Below are 26,003 nucleotides of genomic sequence, written 5' to 3' on the forward strand. Positions count from 1 at the left end.
AGATGATTGCTGATGTTATGAATGAAAAGAAGTTGGATGTCCTGGCCCTAAGCGAAACAAAGCTGAAGGGGGTAGGGGAGTTTCAGTGGGGGGAAATAAATGGGATTAAATCTGGAGTATCTGAGAGAGTTAGAGCAAAGGAAGGGGTAGCAGTAATGTTGAAGGATCAGTTATGGAAGCAGAAAAGAGAATATGAATGTGTAAATTCAAGAATTATGTGGATTAAAGTAAAGGTTGGATGTGAAAAGTGGGTCATAATAAGCGTGTATGCACCTGGAGAAGAGAGGAATGTAGAGGAGAGAGAGAGATTTTGGGAGATGTTAAGTGAATGTATAGGAGCCTTTGAACCAAGTGAGAGAGTAATTGTGGTAGGGGACCTGAATGCTAAAGTAGGAGAAACTTTTAGAGAGGGTGTGGTAGGTAAGTTTGGGGTGCCAGGTGTAAATGATAATGGGAGCCCTTTGATTGAACTTTGTATAGAAAGGGGTTTAGTTATAGGTAATACATATTTTAAGAAAAAGAGGATAAATAAGTATACAAGATATGATGTAGGGCAAAATGACAGTAGTTTGTTGGATTATGTATTGGTAGATAAAAGACTGTTGAGTAGACTTCAGGATGTACATGTTTATAGAGGGGCCACAGATATATCAGATCACTTTTTAGTTGTAGCTACACTGAGAGTAAAAGGTAGATGGGATACAAGGAGAATAGAAGCATCAGAATAGAAGCACGCTCATGCATGCAGGCATGCATGAGCGTGTTTGATAGGAGTGAATGGAGACAAATGGTTTTTAATACTTGACGTGCTGTTGGAGTGTGAGCAAAGTAACATTTATGAAGGGGTTCAGGGAAACCGGCAGGCCGGACTTGAGTCCTGGAGATGGGAAGTACAGTGCCTGCACTCTGAAGGAGGGGTGTTAATGTTGCAGTTTTAAAACTGTAGTGTAAAGCACCCTTCTGGCAAGACAGTGATGGAGTGAATGATGGTGAAAGTTTTTCTTTTTCGGGCCACCCTGCCTTGGTGGGAATCGGCCAGTGTGATAATAATAAAAATAATAAAAAAGTAATGTGAAGGACCTGGGGGTGATAATGTCAGAGAATCTCGCCTTCAAAGACCACAACAATGTATTTACCTCATCCGCTAGGAAAATGATATGCTGGATAATGAGAACCTTCAAAACTAGGGACGCCAAGCCCATGATGATTCTCTTCAAATTGCTTGTGCTCTCTAGGCTGGAATAGTGCTGTACACTAATGGCCCCCTTCAACGCTGGCGACATTACAGACCTGGAGAGTGTTCAAAAAACTTTCACTTCACACACAAATGCGATAAGGCACCTAAACTACTGGGAACGGTTGAAGGTCCTTGATCTGTATTCCCTGGAATGTAGGTGAGAGAGATACATGATAATATACACTTGGAAGGTCCTGGAGGGATTGGTACCAAACTTGCACACGAAAATCACTCCATATGAATGCAAAATGCTCGACAGGATCTATTCCATCGACGAAAATGGAGGAAATTGACAAAAATGGAACCAATATTATGACGAAAAAACTCGGCAAAAGCGGAAATCGTTGATGACAGCAATCGACGAAAAGGGAATGTTTCAACATATAAGGAATCAATCAAGACACTGTACACCATGTGCATAAAGCCCATATAAGAGTACAGTAGACCACTGTTTAGCACAGTTTTGTTTGGCACATTTTGGTTATAGCACTATTGAAGAATTGTGGCATATTTTTGTGTAACGCTTCGTAACTCAACACTCTTCAGTTTGAGGGAGAGAAAAATATTTTGAGCGCGTCGCCCATGGGATATAATCTGCTTACCTGTGGGTTAGACCACTGAGTCAATGGGGGAGACCTACCACCATCCCCCACCACCCCCACAACCTTTGTCCCAGTCTTCGGTTTATACGCGTATACGTGCCATCCTCTGCTAGGAGTTTAGATCTTTTAATTGCCATATCTTAAATCTGCCAGACAATCATGGCACCCAGTAGGCATACAAGTGTTGCTGAAAGTGGCAAGAAAAGGTTTAAGCATTTAAGTCTCAGAATTAATGAAGAAAACAGAGATATTAGACAAGAGAGAGTCTGTGGCCCTAATGACGCATCACTTTGCGCACAAAAAAATGAGGTAAATATGAGTTTGTGTGATGACTGACTAACTTACTGACTGTGAAGGGTTTACTCAGGCTGGCTCCTCCTTATTGAAAGAAAATGTAGAAAACTCAATAATAACATTATAAGATATACAATTTTATTATAATAAACATCAGTCAATAATGTAAAACAATTAAAAATGAAATTAACCCTACTTAAGAAAAATGATAAATGAAATGTAGGCCTGGTCACAGACCGGGCCGTGGGGGCGTTGACCCCCGAAACTCTCTCCAGGTAAACTCCAGGTATAAATAGTGATCCAAAGTTAATATATGCATAGACGTCTTGTAGTGTAGAATGGTGCTGTGCTGATGTTCTGGGCATATATGCTTTGAATGATTCTGGAACTCAAAGCCATTGTCGATGATGGGGGGGTCACAGCTGGTCATGACTAGGCAAATGACGGAATCTACAACATGCTTATACGTATATTCTGCCGAGAAGAGGTGGAATGATCCTCTGGTTGCCACAGAAAGTGAGTAGCCAATCAAGACAATCGGATATTATTCTAACTCCACAAGACTTTGAAGGGGCAATTAATGACATGCCCATGCACTCTGCCCCAGGCTCAGACTTGTGGAACTCCATGTTGATCAAGAATTGCAAGAAGCCCCTATCGCGTGACTTCAGCAAAAGACATAGCCCCACTCCACAAAGGTGGCAGTAAAGCAATTGCAAAGAACTACAGACCGATAGCACTAACATCCCATATCATAAAAATCTTTGAGAGGGTTCTGAGAAGCAAGATAGCCAACCACCTAGATACCCATCAGTTACACAACCCAGGGCAACACGGGTTTAGAGCAGGTTGCTCCTGCTTGTCACAGCTACTGGACCACTCTGACAAGGTCCTGGATGCTGCAGAGGGTAAACAAAACACAGATGCAGTATACACAGACTTCGCGAAAGCTTTCGACTAGTGTGATCATGGTGTAATAGCACACAAAATGTGTGATAAAGGAATATCAGGAAAAGTTGGTAGATTGATCTGCAACTTCTTGACAAATTGAACACAAAGAGTAACAGTAAATAGAGTAAAGTCCCAGGCAGCCACGGTAAAAAGCTCTGTTCCACAAGGCACAGTACTTGCTCCCATTCTATTCTTCATCCTCATTTCTGACAGAGATGTAAGCCATAGCTGCGTGTCTTCCTTTGCAGATGACACCCGTATTACCATGGCAGTGACCTCCATCGAAGACACCGTGAGACTCCAAGCTGACATCAACCAAATCTTCGAATGGGCCACTCAAAACAATATGAAGCTCAACAAGGAGAAATTTCAACTAGTCAGATATGGGAAACTTGAAGAAATTAAATTACCTCTCCAGGTAAACTCCAGGTAAACATGTTCTAGTGTGGGGTAGCTTTTACATAAAGGCCTTATCAGTCTAGGGTAATACATTCATGATTGATCATCCTCAGTGTCTCTGAAATCCTTTCTCCAGCCCTTTTCCAGGTTATTTAAACCACTATTACAACAATAGATATAAATATTCAGGAAGATATATACAGAATATACAATTTTAGCACTTTCCTAATCAAAACATAAGCCTGCACACCCCTTAGCTGCTCCCCTAGGACAGCCCACATGGTGCATCTGAAACAATTAGCCCTTCTTTACTCTTGTCTAATACCTGGACTCACCAGTGTTTTGACACACTTTAGTCACCCTGGGTATGATGGCTACAACTTAAGGTACAAAACTCACATCTGGGGCACACATAATGCCCAGAAGTAAAAGGAAAAAACCAAGAGGTCCACCAGCTTGAAGCCACAAGGGGAGAATGAGAGAGAGAGAGAGAGAGAGAGAGAGAGAGAGAGCTAGCTCCTCCCATAAGCCCACCCAAAACAACCAAAAGACTATCGCCATGCACAATTCTCTAGCCACCACAATAATGTTTCTCATTTCCACACCTTATTTACTTTTACAAGAGAAATACAACTTTATAAACTACTTAGATTGTGTGTGCGTGTCTATAGTATAACCTATTATATTGAGAAAAACTGGTTTGACCCAGTTGCCTCTCAGCCCTTAAAAGTGATCTGCCCTTAGGACCATAAGCAGTTATGATCCCATCAATTCAATATAATTAGGTATTCCAGAGTAACTGTTACTTAAATACATCAGTGTGTGTTGGGTCCTATAGTCCCATAACACCCCCACCTCCAGATGAAGTCTCACAATAGCTAGCCGTGTCCCTCACGATACGGCTAGTAAAAAAAAAAAAATATTGCTTTAGCCTGAAGGTGGTTAGCAAGATTTCTACAAATGTTACATATTTCCCAACACCATAACTACTCTTCACTTTGCTGTTATTTACAACAAGATGACATAATACATAGCAATCTACAAATATTTGTGGCTCCACTGAACCTTCCCAGATTACACATGCACTTCTGCCCCATACCTTATAAAACCCTGAAAGGAACAGTACTGGAACAGATTGTAGAGGTTTTTAGAAAAGCATTTTAGCCATACCCACATACTCAAAGGTATAACTATTTAGAAATTTAGTGGCTTTTAAAACATAACACGCATTACAATGCAAGAACTGCACACAGTGCCCACTGTGAAAGCCTGCACCGAGAAGTGCTGTGCCTCCACTGCAGTAATCCAACAAGCAATTGGTTCTCCAGGATAGCATCTTCCTGATCAGGAGACAAGAGTATCAATCAATCAAGTTTCTTTTCTATAAGGATTACAATGTGGAGTTTACAGATTTTGGTTATTGTGTGGTTTCCATGTAATAAAATACTAATTACAGAGGGGGCCCACTAGCACACCTAGCATGGCTAGGCATTTCGGGCAAACTTAGATTAATTCTTAACCCTAAATTATTACAAATAATGGAGTAAGTTGACTAAATATTAAGTGACTAAATACTAGTTTGTGAGTTTAGCAATGTGAATGCTTTTGTTTTGGCACAATACATAGTTTCTATATTGGAGTATCACAGGCAAACTTATGACTAGTTAGGATTAGATTAAGATTAGTATTTCTGTGCTTATAGTCAAATGGGTGAGTGAGTGAGTGTAAGTGTGAACCACCAGGTGGTTTTTATGTATCAAATCAAGTCAAATCAAAGTTTATTCTCGATAGCTGGTATACGCTCTGTTCTTTATATCTCTCTCCTTCTCGGGCATTATCTATTTCGGATATTGCCTTTCTTGTTTCGTCATTACCGCCACCGCTTCTGTTTCTTAGCGATTTTAATGCCCATCATTTCCTCTGGGGGGGGGGGTCTCACTGTGATTCCCATGGCATTCAGTTAGAGGCTTTTCTTGCTACCCACCCCCTCCATGTTTTAAATACAGGTACTCACACCCATTTTGATCCTCGGACTCACACTCTCTCTTGCATCGATCTCTCAGTCTGCTCTTCCTCCGCTGCATTAGACTTCACCTGGTCAGTTCTCCTGGATTTACATGACAGCGATCATTTCCCAATCATTCTTACTTCCCCTTCATATTCACCACCTCTTCATATCCCATGCTGGCAATTTGATCAGGCAAATTGGAACCTTTACTCACAACTAACTGTTTTTAATGAGGTTCCTTCTTCGTCCTCCATTGATGAGCTTTTACACCTCTTCTCGTCCTCCGTTTTAACCGCAGCTTCTCATTCTATACCCCAAACTTCGGGCAGGCATTCTCAGAAATGCGTGCCTTGGTGGTCTCCTGCTTGTGCTCGTGCAGTACGTTTGAAATGCGCTGTGTGGAGCAGGTACTGGTACAATAGAACCACAGAGAGACTTCTTGATTTTAAGCAGAAGCGTGCGATCGCTCGCCGTGTCATCCGTGACGCTAAATGCACTTGCTGGCGAGATTATGTCTCCACCATCACCTCTACTTCCTCTATGAGTGCAGTCTAGAAAAAAGTACGAAAACTGAGTGGTAAATATTCTCCTGACCCGGCTCCTGTTCTGCGGGTTGCCAGTGTTGATATAGCAAACCCACTAGATGTGGCCAATTTCATTGGCAATCATCTGGTCCATATTTCTCAGCAGCTCCATCTATGCCCCTCGTTTCTTTCCTCAAAGTCTGCCAGAGAGTTAGCACCTTTGGACTTTTCTTCTCTCAGAGAAGAACAGTATAATGTGCCTTTTACACTTCAAGAACTGAAAGCAACACTCTCAGCTTGCCGATCATCTGCAGCTGGACCCGACGACATTCATATTCGTATGCTACAACATTTACATTGGTCAGCCCTTGCAGTCCTATTATGCCTTTTCAATCTTATTTGGTCACAAGGAGTTCTTCCACAGCCGTGGAAATCTGCCATTGTTCTCCCTTTCCGCAAACCGGGCACTACGGGACATGAAGCCTCCCACTATCGTCCCATTGCTCTTACCAGTGCAGTTTGCAAAGTGATGGAATACCTGGTAAATAGATGTTTAGTGTGGTATTTAGAGACACACAACAGTCTCTCCACTCGTCAATATGGCTTTCGTAAGGGACGTTCTACCATAGACCCCTTACTACGCTTGGATATGTATGTTCGTAATGCCTTTGCGAATAATCACTCAGTTATTGCCATATTTTTTGACCTTGAGAAGGCATATGACACAACTTGGAGGTATAATATTTTGGCCCAAGCCCACTCCTTAGGCCTCCGAGGCAATCTACCATCCTTCCTTAAGAACTTTTTAACTGACAGATATTTCCGTGTTCGGGTTAATAATGTGCTCTCCCTGGACTTTATCCAAGCTGAAGGTGTCCCCCAGGGATGTGTTCTGAGCACAACGCTTTTTCTCCTTGCTATAAATGATTTGGCCTCTAGTCTTCCATCAAATATTTGGTCATCACTTTATGTTGATGACTTCGCTATTGCCTGTGCAGGCGCTGACTGTCACCTCATTACAGTTTCTCTCCAACATGCGGTCGACCATGTTTCCAATTGGGCCACCATGCATGGGTTTAAATTTTCCAGTACCAAAACTCACCAAATTACTTTCACTAGACGCTCTGTCATCTCCGATCATCCTTTGTACCTCTATGGCTTCCGTATCCCTGAATGTGATACAGTCAGGTTTTTGGGCCTCCTCTTTGACCGTAGGTTATCCTGGAAACCACACATTACCTCTCTGAAGGCAACTTGTCACCGCCGGCTGAACCTTCTTGCTCATCTTTCATTGGGAGCTGATCATCAAACTCTCCTTCACCTACACTCCACCTTCATTTTATCGAAACTTGATTATGGTGACCAGATCTATTCAGCGGCTTCTCCTGCTACTCTCTCTAGCCTTAACCCCATTCATCACCAAGGATTACGTTTATGCCTTGGTGCTTTTCGCTCTTCCCCTGTTGAGAGCCTCTATGCAGAAGCGAACGTTCCATCCTTATCCGATCACCATGATGCCCATTGCCTTTGCTACTATGTACGCTCTCATGATCTCCGCAATCCTTCCATTAATAGAATGGTCACTGATATTAGTAGACATTCTTTATTTGTTCGCCGCCCCTGTTTACTCCGTCCCTTCTCTCTTTGCCTACATTCGCTCTTGTCTTCTCCTCAATTACCACATTTCTATGTTCATGTAGCATCTCACTTTTCCTTACCCCCCTGGGAAGTTCCAGCTGTTCACGTCTGTTCTTTCTCTCTCCCTTGCTCGAAAGCCCAACTGTCTACGGTCGCTTCCTGCTCTCTTTTTCTTGACCACTTCCACTCTCATTCTCATGCCATTCAGTGTACACAGATGGCTCTAAGTCTTCTGACGGCATAGGATTCGCAGCAGTGTTTCCGGACAGCGTCGTACGATGGCATTTACTATCTTCGGCTAGTATTTTTACTGCTGAATTGTATGCCATTCTTGCAGCACTTATCCGTATTGCATCTATGCCTGTGTCATCATTTGTGGTTGTCTCAGACTCCCTTAGTGTTTTACAGGCTATACAGAAATTTAATACACCTCACCCCTTAGTCCTCCGTATCCAACTTTGGCTATGCCGTATCTTTACCAAGCATAAAGATATTGTTTTTTGTTGGGTCCCTGGTCATGTTGACGTACAGGGCAATGAACAGGCAGACACTGCTGCGCGGTCAGCAGTACATGATCTACCAGTTTCATATAGAGGTACTCCATTTACGGACTATTTTGCTGCAATAGCTACCCACCTTCATACCCGTTGGCAACAACGTTGGTCTACTATGCTCGATAACAAACTTCAATCTATTAAACCAAGTATAGGTTACTGGCCGTCTTCTTGTCACCAGTGTCGAGGTTGGGAGACTACTCTCTCCCGTCTTCGCATTGGCCATACTCCTCTTACTCATGGATATCTCATGGAGAGGCGCCCTGCTCCCCTCTGTGAGAATTGTCAGGTTCCATTATCAGTCAGCCACATTCTGTTAGACTGCCCACTTTATCATCGAGCACGCAGAATTTACCTCCGTCGTCGTCTTCGCTCCGCTGCTCTCTCTTTACCTTCCCTTCTCGCTGATGGACCCACCTTTCATCCGGACACTCTCATTAACTTTTTGACAACAACTGACTTACTTCACAAACTCTGATACCTTCAGCCCTTTCTACCTCAATCTCTTGCTACCCTCTACCCCCGCACTATCCCCTGCCCCGCTGTTTTCTGTAACCTACTGATCATCCCTCCCCCCTTCTGCTGCCCAATACCCTCGCTTCCTTCCCTACCCTGCAGCTCTGTATAGCGCTTGTGGCTTAGCGCTTCTTTTTGATTATACTAATAATAAATTATTCTCGATAAGGATTACAATGCATGGTTTACAGATTTTGGTTATTGTGTGATTTACATGTAATAAAATACTAGTTACAGAGGGGCCACTAGAACCCCTAGCATGGCTAGGCATTTCAGGCAAACTTAGATTAATTCTTAACCCTAAATTATTACAAATTGTGGAGTAAGTTGACTAAATACTAAGCGCCTAATACTAGTTTGTGAGTTTAGCAATGTGAATGCTTTTGTTATGGCACAATACATAGTTTCTATGTTGGAGTATCACAGGCAAACTTGTGACTAGTTAGGAATCATTATTTTAAGATTAAGATAAATATTTCTTTGCTTATAGTCAAATGGGTGAGTGAGTGTAAGTGTGAACCACCAGGTGATTTTTATGTAGTTAGTTGACGTGGTGTATCAGGGAGATAAGATGTTTTCTAATGGTAGTTTTGAAGGTGATGAATGTGTCTGCAGTTTTAGAGTTTTCAGGTAGGGTGTTCCAGATTTTAGGCTCTTGACATACATTGAATTTTTGTAAAGGTTTAGTCGGACACGGGGAATGTTGTAGAGATGTTTGTGTCTGGTGTTATGCCTGTGGGTCCTGTCGCAACTATCACAAAAGCGTTTTAGATCAAGGTTTATATTGGAATTTATGGTCCTGTAGATGTAGATTGCACAGCAGTAAGTGTGGATGTTCTGAACAGGAAGTAAGTTTAGATCTATGAAGAGTGGGAGGGGGGGGGGTGTTGCTAGGGAAGGGATTTAGTGATTATTCTTACTGCAGCTTTTTGTTGGGTTATTATTGGCTTTAGGTGTGTTGCTGCAGTTGATCCCCAAGCAAAAATAGCATAGGTGAGGTATGGATAAATGAGTGAATGATATAGTGTGAGAAGGGCATTTTGCAGCACATAGTATCGTATCTTGGAGAGGATCCCAACCGTTTTGGATACTTTTTTGTTATGTGATGGATATGGGTGCTGAAATTCAGGTTGTTGTTGAGGTATAGGCCTAGGAATTTGCCCTCATTATGTCTGGGAATTAGAGTGTGTCAATCTTAATGTTAAGTTGCACAACACCTGCTCTCCTACCAAACATAATATAGTAGGTTTTGTCAGTGTTAAGTGCAAGTTTATTGGCTGTCATCCAAGTCAATATTTTGACCAGCTCCTTGTTAACAATGGTGTTGAGTGTGGCAAGATTAGGGTGAGAGATGACATAAGACATGTCGTCAGCAAAGAGAATGGGTTTCAGGTGTTGGGATACGTTTGGAAGATCTTTGATGTAAATGAGGAAGAGCAGGGGTCCAAGGACACTTCCCTGTGGAACTCCAGTATCAAGTGGCTGTGTTGATGATGCTGTGTCTTTAATCCTTAAGCTGCCCAAGCAGATGTAAGTTCACATGCGTAGTGCTCCAAAAGTAGATCTATGTTTTTTTTTTTTTTACATATTTTCATATATAACAAAAAAAAAAAGTAGATCAAAGTTTTTTGCATTTTTTCAAATGTAAAAAAAGAAAAGAAAATCTACTTTTTTACGTACAGTGGACCCCCGCTTAACGATCACCTCCCAATGCAACCAATTATGTAAGTGTATTTATGTAAGTGCGTTTGTACATGTATGTTTGGGGGTCTGAAATGGACTAATCTACTTCACAATATTCCTAATGGGAACAAATTCGGTCAGTATTGGCACGTGAAGATACTTCTGGAATGAAAAAATATCGTTAACCCGGGGTCCACTGTACTTTCAAATTTTGAAAAAACGTAGATCTACGTTTGGACAGTTTAAGGGTTAATGGTGACATACTGATACCTATTAGTAAGGTAGGATTTGAAATATGCAAGCGCATGGCCTCTTACACCATAATGGTCAAGTTTGTGGAGTAGGGTGCTGTGGTCTGCTGTGTCAAAAGCTTTTCTTAGGTCAATAAAAATTCCTAGCGGATATTCCTTATTTTACAATGCTGTGTAAAGCAGATCTAGCATTTTTACAATTGCATCATTAGTGCTTTTATTTTTCCTGAATCCAAATTGGCAGGGGTTGAGTATGTTTTGTGCCGTTATAAATGAATATAGTCTCCTGTGCACAAGGTTCTCAAAGATTTTGGATATCAATGGTAAGTTTGATATTGGCCTATAGTTGTTTACATCTGTAGGGTCACCACTTTTATGTATTGGTGTAACCCTTGCTGTCTTGAGTAGTTTTGGGAAGGCGCTAGTTTCTAGTGACTTGTTAAAAAATAATGAAATAGCATGCGAAAGGACATGGGCCGCTCGCTTGTACAATAATGGTGGGACATGAGACAGATTCCCTGAGTTATTTTTAAGTGACTCTATAATCTCGGTGACTTCGGTGGGCTCAGTTGGTACAAGATAGAAGGAATTTGGTAAATTCCCATCTAGGTAGTCCCCGGCATCGGTGTTGGTACGTGGGATTTTACTGGCAAGATTAGATCCTATGGTTGAGAAGAAGTCGTTTATCTTGTTAGCTGTATCAGTGGGATGCAGTGGTGTTTCATTAGGTTTAGTTAGGACAGTATTCTAGGTCTGCTGTGAACTTCTTTATTGAGGCCTCGCCATTTATTATTTTAACCTGCTTACTTTTAGCCCTAGCCATGGTTCCAATGAAGAAAAGAAATGCTTCTCATTATGTAAAGCACCTACACAGTACATTATCCATTAAAGATAAGGTGGCTTTGAAGCCACTGTCAGTTGTCATGAGCTCAGTCTCATGAAGCAGGAGAATATGCTTTATTATTATGCTAATATCAACACTACAGCTTATTTGCCTATCACAATTGATCTAATATGACATAAGAAACAATATAAATAACATAAAACATGTTAAATACTCCAGAATGAATAATATTTGGCATAACACCGAGCAGTTCGACAGAGTTATGAAGAGGATATGGTAAACAAATACCATTCTCTTATCCTTGTCTTGGTGGCTTATATTAGAGAAAATGGAGTATAGCACAGGGCTAACTATAAACATAACTATAACCATAAACATGAAACAAAAAAGTTATTTTCTCTCTATAGATTATCACACACAGCAGCATATGTGTAGAGAACCTAGGATAACCCCAAAAAAGTCAATGTGGCTTATTTTTAGTACCTGGCTTGGGTTAGCCATATATGATTTTTGGTAAATATTCGATTCCCAGCCAGGGTAGAAACATTAGGCGTGTTTATTTACACCTGTTGTCTATGTTTACCCATCAGTAAATGGGTACCTGGGTGTTAGCCGACTAGTGTAAGTGTTATCCTGGGACACTGACCTAATTTTCTTGAAATACTCAGCATAACAAGTGCCTTTTTATACAGTAGCATGTCACTGATGTCAGCTAGGCCTGTATACCTTGTACATGTATGTGTAGTAAATAAAGATATTATTATTATTACAGTGGTCCCTCAATAATCGTCCATAATCCGTTCCTGGAAGTGGGACTATTATTGAAATGGACGATTTACGAATCAATTTTCCCCATAAGAAATAATGTAAATTCAATTAATAAGTTCCTGACACCCAGAAGTATTAAAACAAAAAAATTTTTTACATGAAATATAGATGTAGTACATAAACAATACAGTGGCACATGATGAATTAAACATTAACAGAATAACACTTACCTTTATTGGCGATTCTTCATTGTGTATGGAAGACTGGAGGAGACAGATTGGATGATTTACTGTTTGGAAGGGGAATCCCCTTCCATCAACACCTCGGGTACCAATTGCTTTTCTGGGGTTACTTCTCTTCTCTGTTTCTTAATGCCACTAGGACCACCTTGAGTGTCACTGGAGTCCTGTCTCGCAAAAAAAAACTGTCCAGAGAGCTCTGTTTTTGGTGTCTCTTTAAAACTTCCCTAAAATGGGCCAAGACTCTGTCACTGTACAAGTTGCCGATATGGCTTGCAACATCCTTCTCTGGGTGATGTTTCTCCATAAATCTTTCCATCCTACCCTTTTTCTTGGCTATGATGGAAGATATGGTTGTACGGGATTTGTTATACATCCTGGCCAGTTCGCCCACACGTACGCCACTATCATAATGTTCAATGATGTTTTTCTTAAATTCAATAGTATTTCTCACCTTCTTTACCAAAGGCTTGGCACTAGGAGCTTTCTTTGGAGCCATGATAGTTTATTTAGCACTTAAATAACTTGCAAGCACTAAAATAAATGGAATATGAAATATTTCGCTGGAGCACGTGAGGGGACCGTCGCTCACTGGTAAACAATGGCACACTGGCTGGGAAGGAAAGGCCGAGGCGGCTCAGAGCGTGAGTACGCGTCCGGGACGAAGGACTATTAGCGAGTTACCGGACCATTTTCGAGCCAATATTTTGACGAAAAAACAGGACTATTTCCGAAATGGACAACTTTCAGGCCGGATGATTATTGAAGGACCACTGTATTATTATTATTATATTATTTCCTCAGTAGTTTGTTGGGTTATCTTATTCAAACTTGGGCAATGTATGATGGAAAGATACTTCTTCACGTACACCAAAAATGAAAGAAATCAGACCATAAATAGCGGAGTTCACTTCTCAGCCATTAGTGGCCGCTTAGCGGTATATTTTTGTATGGTTGTTATGGTTATATTCTCATTTTTTCAGTCTCATTTGATAGAATGAAAGATATATTACAGAAATAGATATGATTTTGATTGCTTTCATGACGAAAAGTACCTTGAAATTGCGCTCACAGTAGCGAAAATGTTCTATTCTTTAGCGAAGCTCAAGAGTAAACAAATGATGTCACCGTCCAATACCTGTCCGCCTGCCATTCTAAATTCCAGTACAGAGTCAAGAATGGATTGACATTATTTATACAATTATTACAATAATGCAGTAGTCTGCATAACAGTAAATCTTTTATTTTTTTTTTTGTGAATAAAAATTCCAAATGGTAAGCAAGAGTAATATAAGAGGAGCCTGTTGTCGTGACTAATGAACAGAGAAAATGTTATTTTAGTGCCAGGAATGTCTGCATTGTTTATTCTGGACCCTATTTTGAAATTGGCATCTGTTGAAATTTGTGTGAAATCGGCCAAATTGCCAATTTCTGACCACTTTATTGGGTAGCTGAAATAAGTGAATGGGCGGTTTCTTGTACTCATTCGACAGACTAGAAGTAAATAAGTTTATTCAGGTATACACAAATACTGTTACATAGATTGTCATACATATCAGTGTATGTATAGAGAACCTGGGATAACCCAGAAAGGTCAGACAAAGTGACTTATTTCCAGTACCTGGCTTGGGCTTTCCATGTATGATTTTTGGTAAATATTTTTTTTTCTAGGTTGTTTGTTGGGCAATCTCATTGAAACTTGGGCAATGTATGATGGAAAGATGCTTCTTAACGTACAGCAAAAATAAAAATGACGGACGATAAATAAGGGAGTTAACTTCTCAGCCATTAGCCGCCTCTTTGCAGTACATTTTCGTATGGTTTTTATGGTTGTATTCTCATTTTTTGGACTCATTTGATAGAATGGAAGATATATTACAGAAATAGACATGATTTTGATTGCTTTCATAATGAAAAGTACCTAGCGGAAATGTTCGATTTTTGCCGATGTTTAATTCAAATTCAAATTCAAAGTTTATTCTCTATAAGGATTACAATGCTGAGTTTACAGAAATTTGGTTATTGTTTGGTTTACATGTAGTAAAATTGTGATTACAGAGTGTACCACTAGAACGCTTAGCATGGCTAGGCATTTCGGGCATACTTAGTTTTATTCTTAATTGTAAAATATTACAAATTATGAGGTAAGTTGGTATTATGGCTAAGTGACTAAATACTAGTTTATGAGTTTAGCAATGTGAATGCTTTTGTTTTGGCACAGTATATAGTTTCAGTATTGGAGTATCACAGGATTCATTATTTTAAGACTGAGATTAATATTTCTGTTTATGGTCAAATGAGTGAGCGAGTGTAAGTGTGAACCACCAGGTGGTATTCGTGTAGTTAGTTGACGGGTGTATCAGGGAGATAAGATGTTTTCTAATGGTAGTTTTGAAGGTGATGAATGTGTCTGCAGTTCTAGAGTTCTCAGGTAGGGTATTCCAGATTTTAGGGCCTTTGACATACATTGAATTTTTGTAAAGGTTTAGTCGGACACGGGGAATGTCGTAGAGATGTTTGTGTCTGGTGTTATGCCTGTGGGTTCTGTCACAACTATCGAGAAAGCGTTTTAGGTCAAGGTTGATATTAGAGTTTAAGGCCCTGTAGATATAGATTGCACAGTAGTAAGTGTGGATGTACTGAACTGGGAGTAAGTTTAGATCTTTGAAGAGTGGGGGGGTGTGCTGCCAGGGATGGGATTTAGTGATTATTCTTACTGCAGCTTTTTGTTGGGTTATTATTGGCTTTTGGTGTGTTGCTGCAGTTGATCCCCAAGCACAAATAGCATAGGTGAGGTATGGATAAATAAGTGAGTGGTATAGTGTGAGAAGGGCATTTTGCGGCACGTAGTATCGTATCTTGGAGAGGATCCCAACCGTTTTGGATACTTTTTTGGCTATATGCTGGATATGGGTGCTGAAATTCAGGTTGTTGTCGAGATATAAGCCTAGGAATTTTCCCCCATTATTTCTGGTAATTAGAGTGTTGTCAATCTTAATGTTAATTTGTGCATCTCCTGCTCTGCTACCAAACATAATATAGTAAGTTTTGTCAGTGTTAAGCGTAAGTTTATTGGCTGTCATCCAAGTCGATATTTTAATCAGCTCCTCATTCACAATGGTGTTGAGGGTGGCAAGATTAGGGTGAGAGATGACATAAGTCGTGTCATCAGCAAAGAGAATGGGTTTCAGGTGTTGGGATACGTTTGGAAGGTCATTGATGTATATGAGGAAGAGCAGGGGACCAAGGACACTTCCCTGCGGAACTCCAGTATCAAGTGGCCGTGTTGCTGATGCTGTGTCTTTAATGGTGACGTACTGATACCTATTAGTAATGTAAGATTTGAAATAAGCAAGCGCATGGCCTCTTATACCGTAGTGGTCAAGTTTGTGGAGTAGGATTTGGTGGTTTACTGTGTCAAAAGCTTTTCTTAGGTCAATAAAAATTCCTAGTGGGTATTCCTTATTTTCCAATGCTGTGTAAAGCAGATCTAGCATTTTTATGATTGCATCATTAGTGCTTTTATTTTTCCTGAATCCAAACTGGCAGGGGTTGAGTATATTTTGAGCCGTTATAAATGAATACAGTCTCTTGTACACGAGTTTCTCAAAGATTTTGGATAGCAATGGTAAGTTAGATATTGGCCTATAGTTGTTTAAGTCTGTAGGGTCACCACCTTTATGTATTGGTGTAACCCTTGCCATCTTGAGTAGTTTCGGGAAGGTGCTAGTCTCTATTGACTTGTTAAAAAGTAATGAAATAGCATGCGAAAGGACATGGGCCGCTCGCTTGTACAGTAATGGTGGGACATGAGACAGATTCCCCGAGTTATTTTTAAGTGACTTTATGATCCCAGTGACTTCCGTGGGCTCAGTTGGTGCAAGATAGAAGGAATTAGGGAAATTTCCATCTAGGTAGTCCCCGGCATGGGCATTGGTATGTGGGATTTTACTGGCGAGATTAGATCCTATGTTTGAGAAGAAGTCGTTTATCTTGTTAGCTGTGTCAGTGGGATGTAGTGGTGTTTCATTAGGTTTAGTTAGGACAATATTCTTGGTTTTTCTCAGTTTGTGGGTCCCTAGAATCTGAGAGAGTGTTTTCCAGGTCTTTTTTATATCTCCTCTAGTGTCTGTGAATCTACTGGAGTAGTATAGTTGTTTGGCTTTTTTTATTACTTTGGTGAGAGCTGATGAATAGTGTTTAAGAGTATCTTTGTGTATTAAGCCCTGTCTATATTGCTTTTCATATTGGTGTTTCTTGTCTATGGATTTCAGAATGGTGCTGGTTAGCCATGGGCAACCAAGCCGTTTGTTTGTGATCTGTTTTGTTTTTATAGGACAATGTTTGTTGTATAGTCTAAGTAATTTGTTAAGAAAGATGTCTGTCCAGTCATCAATACCATTGGCCTTGGAGAATTCTGTAGGCCAATCAACAGTCTCTAGGTCAGCTGTGAACTTCCATACTGAGGCCTCGTCATGGAGTCTAAATGAGACTTTGTTGTATTCAAGTGGTGGTTTACTAATGTTTGTCAGGAGGAAGGTAGGGTAGTGGTCTGTAGTGCTATCTGTGATTATCCCTGATTTAAGGGGGGCTAGTATATTGGTCCATATGTGGTCTATTATGGTTGCACTTGTCTCAGTGAGCCTGGTTGGTTTAGTTATTGTTGGTATGAGAAGTGTGTTGTTCATATTGTTGATGAAATCAGTTACAGGCTGATCATCTACTAAGCCAAGGTTGATGTTGAAGTCTCCAGCTAAGAGAAGGTGGTGCTTATTCATTTGTCTGTTTGTTATTAGTGACTTTAATTTCTCACTGAAATTTGGGATGTTTGTGTGAGGTATCCGGTAAATGGCACCGATTGTTATAGGCGTCTTAAGGTTTTTTGCAGTAAAATTAGCAAAAATGTATTCCCCATATTCATCACTAAAGCAAGTGGTGCTAAGTCAAGATAATTGGTTAGAGTAATAGATTGCAATACCACCCCCAACTTGGTTTGTTCTGCAGTTGTGAATTGCTGTGTATCCTGGTAGAGGATAGATATCTATTGTGTCCTGCTTAAGCCAGGTCTCAGTAAGAATAATGCAGGAGAAGGGTGTCTTTAGTGATTCAAGGAGTGCTAGGAGGTCATCATAGTGTTTGCTTAAGGACCTGATGTTGTAGTTAAGTACTGATAGACTTTTAGCATTGTTTAGGATAGTGGTGGCTTGTGATGCTGTGTAATAAAGGCAGTTACTTTCCAATAGGTTTTGATTGGGTGTCAGATTATGGAGGTTTAGATCAGGGTCAACGTGATCAATCATCTTCTAGGTTTAAAATTATGGTTATTTATATCCTGAGTTGTGTGTTGAGTTCTACTACTGATATCTGTAGTGGTTGGAAGTTTGGACAAGTATATAGCTAGAGTATTTTGGTCATGTAGGGTATAGTCACTACTACACATAATGAAGTTGATGTTGTCTGTGTGTTGTGCTGGAATGAACTAAAGTACAACTAGGTATAAACTAGTAATATAAAAATACAAATTAAAAATAGAACAAGACTCTCACTTGTAATTGCACTAAGGTCTAATAATGACTTTTGTGGAGTCTATGTTTTGAGCTAGAGTGAGCTAAAGTACAATAGGTTTAATCTAATAATATAAAAGTACAAATTAAAAATAGCACTAGTCTCTCACTAGTAATTGCACTATGGTCTAATATAGTGAATTTGGTATTGACTATGTCTTGAGGTAGAATGAGCTATGGTACAACTGAATTTAATCTAATAATATAAAAATACAAATTAAAAGTAGCACCAGTCTCTCACTAGTAATTGCACTATGGTCTAATATAGTGAATTTGGTATTGACTATATATTGAGCTAGAAAGAGCTATAGTACAACAACTTTAGTCTAATAATATAAAAATACAAATTACAAATAGCACCAGTCTCTCACTAGTAATTGCACTATGGTCTAGTATAATGAATTTGGTATTGACTATGTATTGAGCTAGAATGAGCTAGAGTAAAACTGTGATTAATCTAATAATATAATAAAGGAACAAGACTCTCAATTATAATTGCACTAAGGTCTTATATAAGTTGTTTACAAGAATTAGAGTATAATTAGATTTAAATTGACAGGATAAAATACACAAATTAAGGTAGCAAGATAATAATAAAATAAAAAGAATTGATAAAAATAAAAATGGCAATGACTTGGTTATAATATGCTAGTAAGATGGTAGACAGGATGATAAAAAAGTTGTAGTTCAAAATACTAGGTTAAAAAAGTATGGAATAAAAATGGTCAATAAAAGAAGTTTACAATAAGTTTGATCAATATAGTTTAAAGTAAAATTGGGCAATAATAGGGATTTAGAATAAAATTGGGCAATTGAGTATTTTTTAAAGTGAGGTAGAATTATTGAAGACAAGTTATGGTTAGTTTATAAAAAAATAAGATGGAACAGTGATGTGGTAAGTTGTAAAAAAGGAGATAGATTCTGTAGATATTTAATACAATTAAGACTATGAGGTAGAATGGTCGTTGAGTACAACAATGACAATTAAAAGTAGTTGGAGTATTAGAATTTTAGGGGGGCACAAATTTATGACAATATAACACTAACGGTGGACTATGGGTATTATCTGCACTTTACTCTGATTCTGTTAGTCCAGCCTCACTTAGGAATGTTTTAAGGTCATGTTCTGTGGAGATGAAGTATCTCTTTCCAGTGGGCTGTTTCCTAACTGCTATTTTTCCATTCCTCACAAAGCACTGGTGGATTTTTTGGGCATAGCGCAGTTTTCTTAGCCGATAAAGAAGGTTTTGTCTTGTTTTGGTAAGGCACTCATTGACGTAAACATCAGTTTTCATAGAAATAGATGTTTTTAGTAGGTTGTTTCTTTGTAAGCTAGTTTGGAATTTTAACAGCACTGATTTTTTACCTGCATGATAGCCCATCAGTTTGCAATCCTTTAAGTCATCACTACGTATGTTAAGGCGAAGGTGGTCCTTGATAAGCTGCAGGGTGGTCTCCATGCAGGTTTCTTGGGTGACTGTGGGTGGGAGATGTTTGCTGTTAACTACAACAGTGTCAGATAGCTGCTGTTGGTCATTATGGTCTTGGAAGTTGGTTATGACATTGGAAAGTTGTTGGTCCACTCTTGATCTTTCCTCTGTAATGTTGGTAGTAAGTAGGGTGACTTGGTCTTTTAGAGTGTTGATGGTGTCTAGGGACCGGGTGTGGGTGTTGCTTTGTTGTTCTAGAGTGTCTAGTTTATGTTCTAGAGCAGTGATCTTGTTGAGGTACTCTGCATTGCTAGCCTTTAGTTCCTGCATTTCCTGAGTTAGTTTGGTGATCGTTTGGTTCTGAATCATAAGGAGTTTAGCTATTTCTGGGTCGGTGATCTTCTTGACATCAAATACTGGGAAGGAGTTATCTTGGACTGTAGCGGCGGCCATGTTTGTTGTCGTCTGTCGTGTGTTGTGGTGATGTCGGTGGGTGATGAGGGTTGTGTCCTGGCTGGCAGTACTACAAGTTTTCCTCGTGTTATTACTGCTCTCACCTTTGATGTTAGGAGTCCTTAGCTGGTTACTGGATCTTCTTTTATTGTTCTGACCCTTGTCCATTGGCTGTGGCTTCGGGTGAATAGTAGGCGATGGGTGTTGGGTGAATGTTGTGGAGTATCACTTCAGTGGCAGCGGGGTAGGAGTTGCTAGAACGAGTCCTATTAGTTGGTAATTTGTGAACTTTTGGGTGATTTCTGCAGTTGCTTTATATCATTCTGGGTATCCACACATGTTAGTGTTATGCGGGTCTTGATTAGGTCATCACTGGGCTGCTGGGAACCTCAGGTAGAAGTAAAAATAGAGGACAAGGTTCCTGTTGCCGCTGCCGCTCCCTGTTCAGTGAACTGTGTAAGTCAAGTTGGTTAATTTTATTAAGTGTATTCTAACCTAACCACTCTGTAATTCGACAAACTCAGTAATCCGGCACGCTACAGGTCCCAATGATGCCAGATTTGTGATGGAGGACCTGTACAAGCTTAAAAATTTGGTAACAAAAGCTAAAGAAAAATAAAATAAAGTTGGGTGATAAAGTCTAAAATAGAATAGGGCAATTATAAAAATTATGTAATAAAATTGGGTAATAAACCTTACAAATAAAAAAGGGCAATAATAAAAAGTTTAAAATAGATTGGGCAATAAAGTATTGGTAAAATTGGGCAAGTATAAGATTGGGTAATTAACTCAAGACTAGAATAGTGCAATAACAAGATGAAAAGTTTACAATAAATGTGGGCACTAAAGTATAAAATAAAAATGGGCAATAATAAAAAGTTTACAAAAAGGTTGGTCAATATTGTTTAAAGTAAAACTGGGCATTAATAGAGATTTTAAAATAAAATTGGGGATAGAGTATTTCTTAAAGTGAGGTAGAATAACTGAGAAGGACAAGCTATGGTTAGTTTCAATTAAAATAAGATAGAAGAATGAAGTGGTAAGATGTGAAAAAGGAGAGAGATTCTGTAGATATTAAACACAATTAAGACTATGAGGTAGAATGGTCATTGAATACAACAGAGACATTCAAAAGTAGTTGGGGTATTGGAAATTTTGGGGGGAACAAAATTTATAGCAGTATAACACTAATGGTGGACAGTGGGTATTATCTGCACCTTACTCTGTTTCTGTTAATCCAGCCTCACTTAGAAAAGTTTTGAGGCCATGTTCTGTAGAGATGAAGTATCTCTTCCCAGTCGGCTGTTTCCTAACTGCGATTTTTCCGTCCCTCACAAAGCACTGGTGGATTTTTTGGGCATAGCATAATTTTCTTAGCCGATAAACATCAGTAAACATCAGTTTTCATAGAAATAGATGTTTTTAGTAGGTTGTTTCTTTGTAGGCTAGTTTGGAATTTTAACTGCACTGTTTTTTTACCTGCTTGGTAGCCCATCAGTTTGCAATCCTTTAGGTCATCACTACATATGTTAAAGCGAAGGTGGTCCTTGATAAGCTGTAGGGTGGTCTCCATGCAGGTCTCTTGGGTGACTGTGGGTGGGAGATGTTTGCTGTTAACTACAACAGCGTCAGATAGCTGTTGTTGGTCATTATGGTCTTGGACGTTGGTGATGACATTGGCAAGTTGTTGGTCCACTCTTGATCTTTCCTCTGTAATGTTGTTAGTAAGTAGGGTGACTTGGTCTTTTAGAGTGTTGATGGTGTCTATGGACTGGGTGTGGGTGTTGCTTTGTTGTTCTAGAGTGTCTAGTTTATGTTCTAGAGCAGTGATCTTGCTGAGGTACTGTGCATTGGAAGCTTTTAGTTCCTGCATTTCCTGAGTTAGTTTGGTGATTTTTTTTGGTTCTGAATCATAAGGAGTTTAGCTATTTCTGGGTCGGTGATCTTCTCAACATCAAATCCAAGGAAGGAGTTTTCTTGGACTGTGGTGGCGGCTATGTTTGTTGTTGTCTGTCGTGTGTTGTGGTGATGCAGGTGGGTGATGAGAGTCGTGTCTTGGCTGGCAGTACGAGAAGTTTTCCTTGCGATATTACTGGTCTCACCTTTGATGTTAGGGGCCCTTAGCTGGTTACTGGATCTTATTTTATTGCTCTGACCCTTGTCCATTGACTGCGGCTTTGGATGAATAGTAGGCGATGGGTGATGGGTGAATGTTGTGGGGTATCACTTCAGTGGCAGCGGTGCAGGAGGTGGTAATAAGAGTCCTATTAGTTGGTAATTTGCATATTTTTGGGTGATTTCTGCAGATGATTTATATCATTCTGGGTATCCACACATGTTAGTGTTGTGGGTCCTGCTTAGGCCATCACAGGGCTGCTGGGAACCTCAGGTAGAAGTTAAAATAGAGGACAAGGTTCCTGTTGCCACTTGCCGCTGCTGCCTTAATTCAGAGCCAAACCCAGAGCAGTCAGGTATACACCAGGCAGGAAACTTCACAAGACATGTCAAGGAGTCTCTCATGTGGTGTCCGAACCAAACAGTGAGACTTATCAGCCAACACTCATGATCCTTAACATGGTCAGCCACTCAAGCCCATCTTCTGAGGTCCCACTCCACACAGATCCTTCAACCTTATGAAGAGGAGGCTGACACAGAACATCGAGGGGTCCCAGGGACCACAAAGTCAAATCCGTCAGCCCTTTTCATAAATAGAGCACACCAAGACACAATATACCAAATACCTTCCTGAACGTCTCACGTTATCGAGGGTTGTCAACCTCTGCCTCAATTCAGAAATGCATATACACTGACCCTCATCACACTTTTGGCCCTGACTCGTCTCCTTCACAGTCGGATTGCTGGTAGAGAGTACTCAGGCTCGCCGAGAGTTCACCACTGCAAAAACAACAAGGTCAGCACACGACAAACACTGTGTACAAAGCATGCATACATTTGAAAATGTGTAAAAAACTTTTATCTACATTTTTTTTTTTTTGTTATATTTGAAAATATGAAAAAAAAACCAGATCTACTTTTGGAGCACTACGGATTTGAATGTTGATCTATTTGGACTGTTTAAGGGTTAACTTCCAAATTGAAAAGCTGTAGGAACAAAGCCCATCTTAAGAGTCTTTGATTATGGTGTCTTATTCTCTGCAAAAACCTCAGAGGATTATGGTCACTATACACTACAACAGGATGTGGGGAAGCACTGATATTAACTTCAAATTTCTGCACAGCCAACACCAAGGCCAAAGCCTCCTTTCCCACAGTTGCATAATATTACAAAAAAAGTTATTTTTAGATGGTAGATTACTCATTTTGTAATAAAGAGTTCGGGATACATAAATACAACATTAAAATCAATTAATCTTTAATATTATATAAAACACACAATCTTTTGTCTAGAGGTATTTAAAATATATATACATGTTACAATAATAAATTATTAGCATCTTAAAATAATAATATATCTATGCTAAAATAATAAATTATACGTAACATTTACAATAATAAATTAGTCAACTCTGTGTCTCAGGACACCTTAATGACGCTCCGTGTCTCACACGACACTTATCCATGGTGTGTTGTGACGCTCCCTCTCAACTGTGTCACTTGACACCCTTTCTTCCGTGTAATGACGCTCCTGCTCAACCGTGTCCACTAGACACCCTTTTCTTTGTGTCACACCACACTCCTACTCTCCATGTCACACGACACCCTTTTCTCTGCGTCATACACAATATCTCTACTGTGTCACTCTTGACACCCTTGTCTCTGCGTCGCACACTATCACCCACAGCGTCTTTCTTATCAGAGACCAGTCACATGACACTATTCAATGTACACTACAACCAGGCCATCTTCAGTGTCACACGACACCCTTTTCTTCTCAGTATTCCACTACGGTCCTGTAGCATATCTCAGTGTTCCACTCCATCATACTTCCCTAAGTGTCACACTACAGTCCTAGCCCAGTTCAGTGTGACACTCCAACCTTTTCTTCATGTAATGTCCCACTAAAACAGCATCAGATGGCTCTGGCCCACAGTTGACCAGCGTAGGCGGTGAGTCCGCAGACATCACTGGTAATCCTGTAAATACTCTCTAAGGCCGGTTGAAGTACACCGTAAGATGGTCTGGCGAGTACTATCTACTGCCTTCAAGACCAATTGACACACCGCAAGGTGGTTAGGTTAATCCTGCTTGCCGAACACCATGCTGCAAGCTCACTGAATGCGGCTGTCGAGTAACTGAGGCCAACAGACTCGGTGAGCTGCAGTGAGCGGTTCTTCTAAAATCAGTAGAAGCCAGTAGAATACTCTCTACTGCCAGTAGATGTGTACCATTAGGTGTTATGGTAACTACTGCTTAGATGCGTACCGTGAGGTGTTCAGGTACTTACTGCTTCTAAAGCCAGTAGATGTGTACCGTGAGGTGTTCAGGTACTTACTGCTCTAAGGCCGGCTCAGCAGTCCCCACAGTGGGTTTGATGACGTACCCAGTGGTACTGCCGGCCAGCAGGTTAACTATTTAACCGCTAGTTTGGCAGGGGGCCGTAACACATAACCACGTTGAAACTTTTTTAATTTGGCTGAGTGGTAACAAACTGGCTGAAGGCTCTCTCTCATCACCCTGCAACAACACCGCACATACCCTTACATCATTAGCATCACTTGTAAAGAGAAGGGGCATTCAAACTCAGGACTTTTCAAGATAGGAGCATTCCCTAATAACAATTTTATATTTTCAAAAACCCTGTCACATTTGCTGTCCCAGTTGAACTGAACTTCGGGATTGGTCAAAGTTGTCATTGTTGATGTTACCTGGGAGAGGTTGGGGCTGAAGCATCTGTAATAACCCACCATGCCCAGGAACCTCATCACTGCTTTCCGATTCTGTGGTCTAGGAAAATTTACAGTGGCCTCCACCTTAGCATTAATTGGAGCAACTTTTCCCTGACCAACTACATATCCTAAGAATTGTACACTGGCTTGGCCAAACTCACTTTTGCTTAGATTGATGGTTAGTTTGGCTTGAGCTAGACGTTCAAACAACTTTCGTAATCTTACCAAGTGAGTTTCCCACTGGTTACTGAACACAACAATGTCATCTGAGTAGGCCCGTACCCATCGAACCCCCTTATGACAGTACAGTGGACCCCCGGCATACGATATTAATCCATTTCTGAGAGTTCATCGTATGCCAAAATTATCGTAAGGCGAATTAATTTTCCCCATAAGAAATAATGGAAATCAAATTGATCCGTGCAAGACACCACAAAGTATGAATAAAAAAATTTTTTACCACATGAAATATTAATTTTAATACACACAAACTGACACTTACCTTTATTGAAGATCTGGTGATGATTGATGGGATGGGAGGAGGGGAGTGTGTGGAAGTTGTTAATGTTTAGAAGGGGAATCCCCTTCCATTAGGACTTTAGGTAGCACGTCATTTTCCGGGGTTACTTCCCTTCTTCTTTTAATGCCACTAGGACCAGCTGACCGTGGTGCAGCAACAGCTGACTGTGGTGCAGCAACAGCTGACTTTGGTGCAGCAGCAGCTGACCGTGGTGCAGCAACAGATGATGGTGGTGTAGCAACAGCTGACTGTGGTGCAGCAGCAGCTGACCCTGGGGCAACAGCTGACCGTGGTTCAGCAACAGCTGACTGGTGCAGCAACAGCTGACCATGGTGCAGGAACAGCTGAGTGTGGTGCAGCAACAGCTGACCATGGTGCAGCAACAGCTGACCATGATGCAGCAACAGCCGACTGTGGTGCAGCAACAGCCGACTGTGGTGCAGCAACAGCTGACGGTGGTGCAGCAGCAGCTGACCGTGGTACGATAGTACATATTTCTCACCCTTTTTACCACAGGGATGGCACTAGAAGCTTTCTTTGGGCCCATGGTGGCTTACTTAACAGTCACAAGCACTATAAACAATGGAATAATACAAAATGTATCGAATGTATGCATCCAAGTGGCCACCCTGGCTTGTAAACAATGATGGCAGGGCTGGATGGTCAGGTTCGGGACGAGTC

The 26,003-nt window shown here is 40.5% G+C and overlaps 1 protein-coding gene and 1 long non-coding RNA gene across 11 annotated transcripts in view; one reads left to right on the plus strand and one right to left on the minus strand.

The window, feature by feature from the left end:
• The window catches only part of LOC138854679 (uncharacterized), a 365,248-nt gene that overhangs the window by 42,213 nt on the left and 297,032 nt on the right, over positions 1-26,003 (minus strand). The window lies entirely within an intron of this gene.
• Positions 3,085-26,003, plus strand: part of LOC128699016 (zinc finger protein 271) — a 106,370-nt gene continuing 83,451 nt past the window's right edge. For 5 of the 10 annotated variants that reach the window (XM_070099300.1, XM_070099298.1, XM_070099299.1 and 2 more), the window contains exon 1: positions 3,301-3,502. Coding sequence is in view for 1 of the 10 variants with exons in the window: in XM_070099303.1 (XP_069955404.1) it covers positions 3,350-3,502 (153 nt within the window). In the remaining 9 variants the exon portion in view is untranslated. Of the gene's footprint in view, positions 3,514-26,003 lie in introns of all 10 variants that reach the window. The other 5 variants (XM_070099295.1, XM_070099296.1, XM_070099293.1 and 2 more) reach the window with 2 other exon arrangements.

Source organism: Cherax quadricarinatus, chromosome 66, assembly GCF_038502225.1.
Source record: "Cherax quadricarinatus isolate ZL_2023a chromosome 66, ASM3850222v1, whole genome shotgun sequence".
NCBI classification, from domain to species: domain Eukaryota; kingdom Metazoa; phylum Arthropoda; class Malacostraca; order Decapoda; family Parastacidae; genus Cherax; species Cherax quadricarinatus.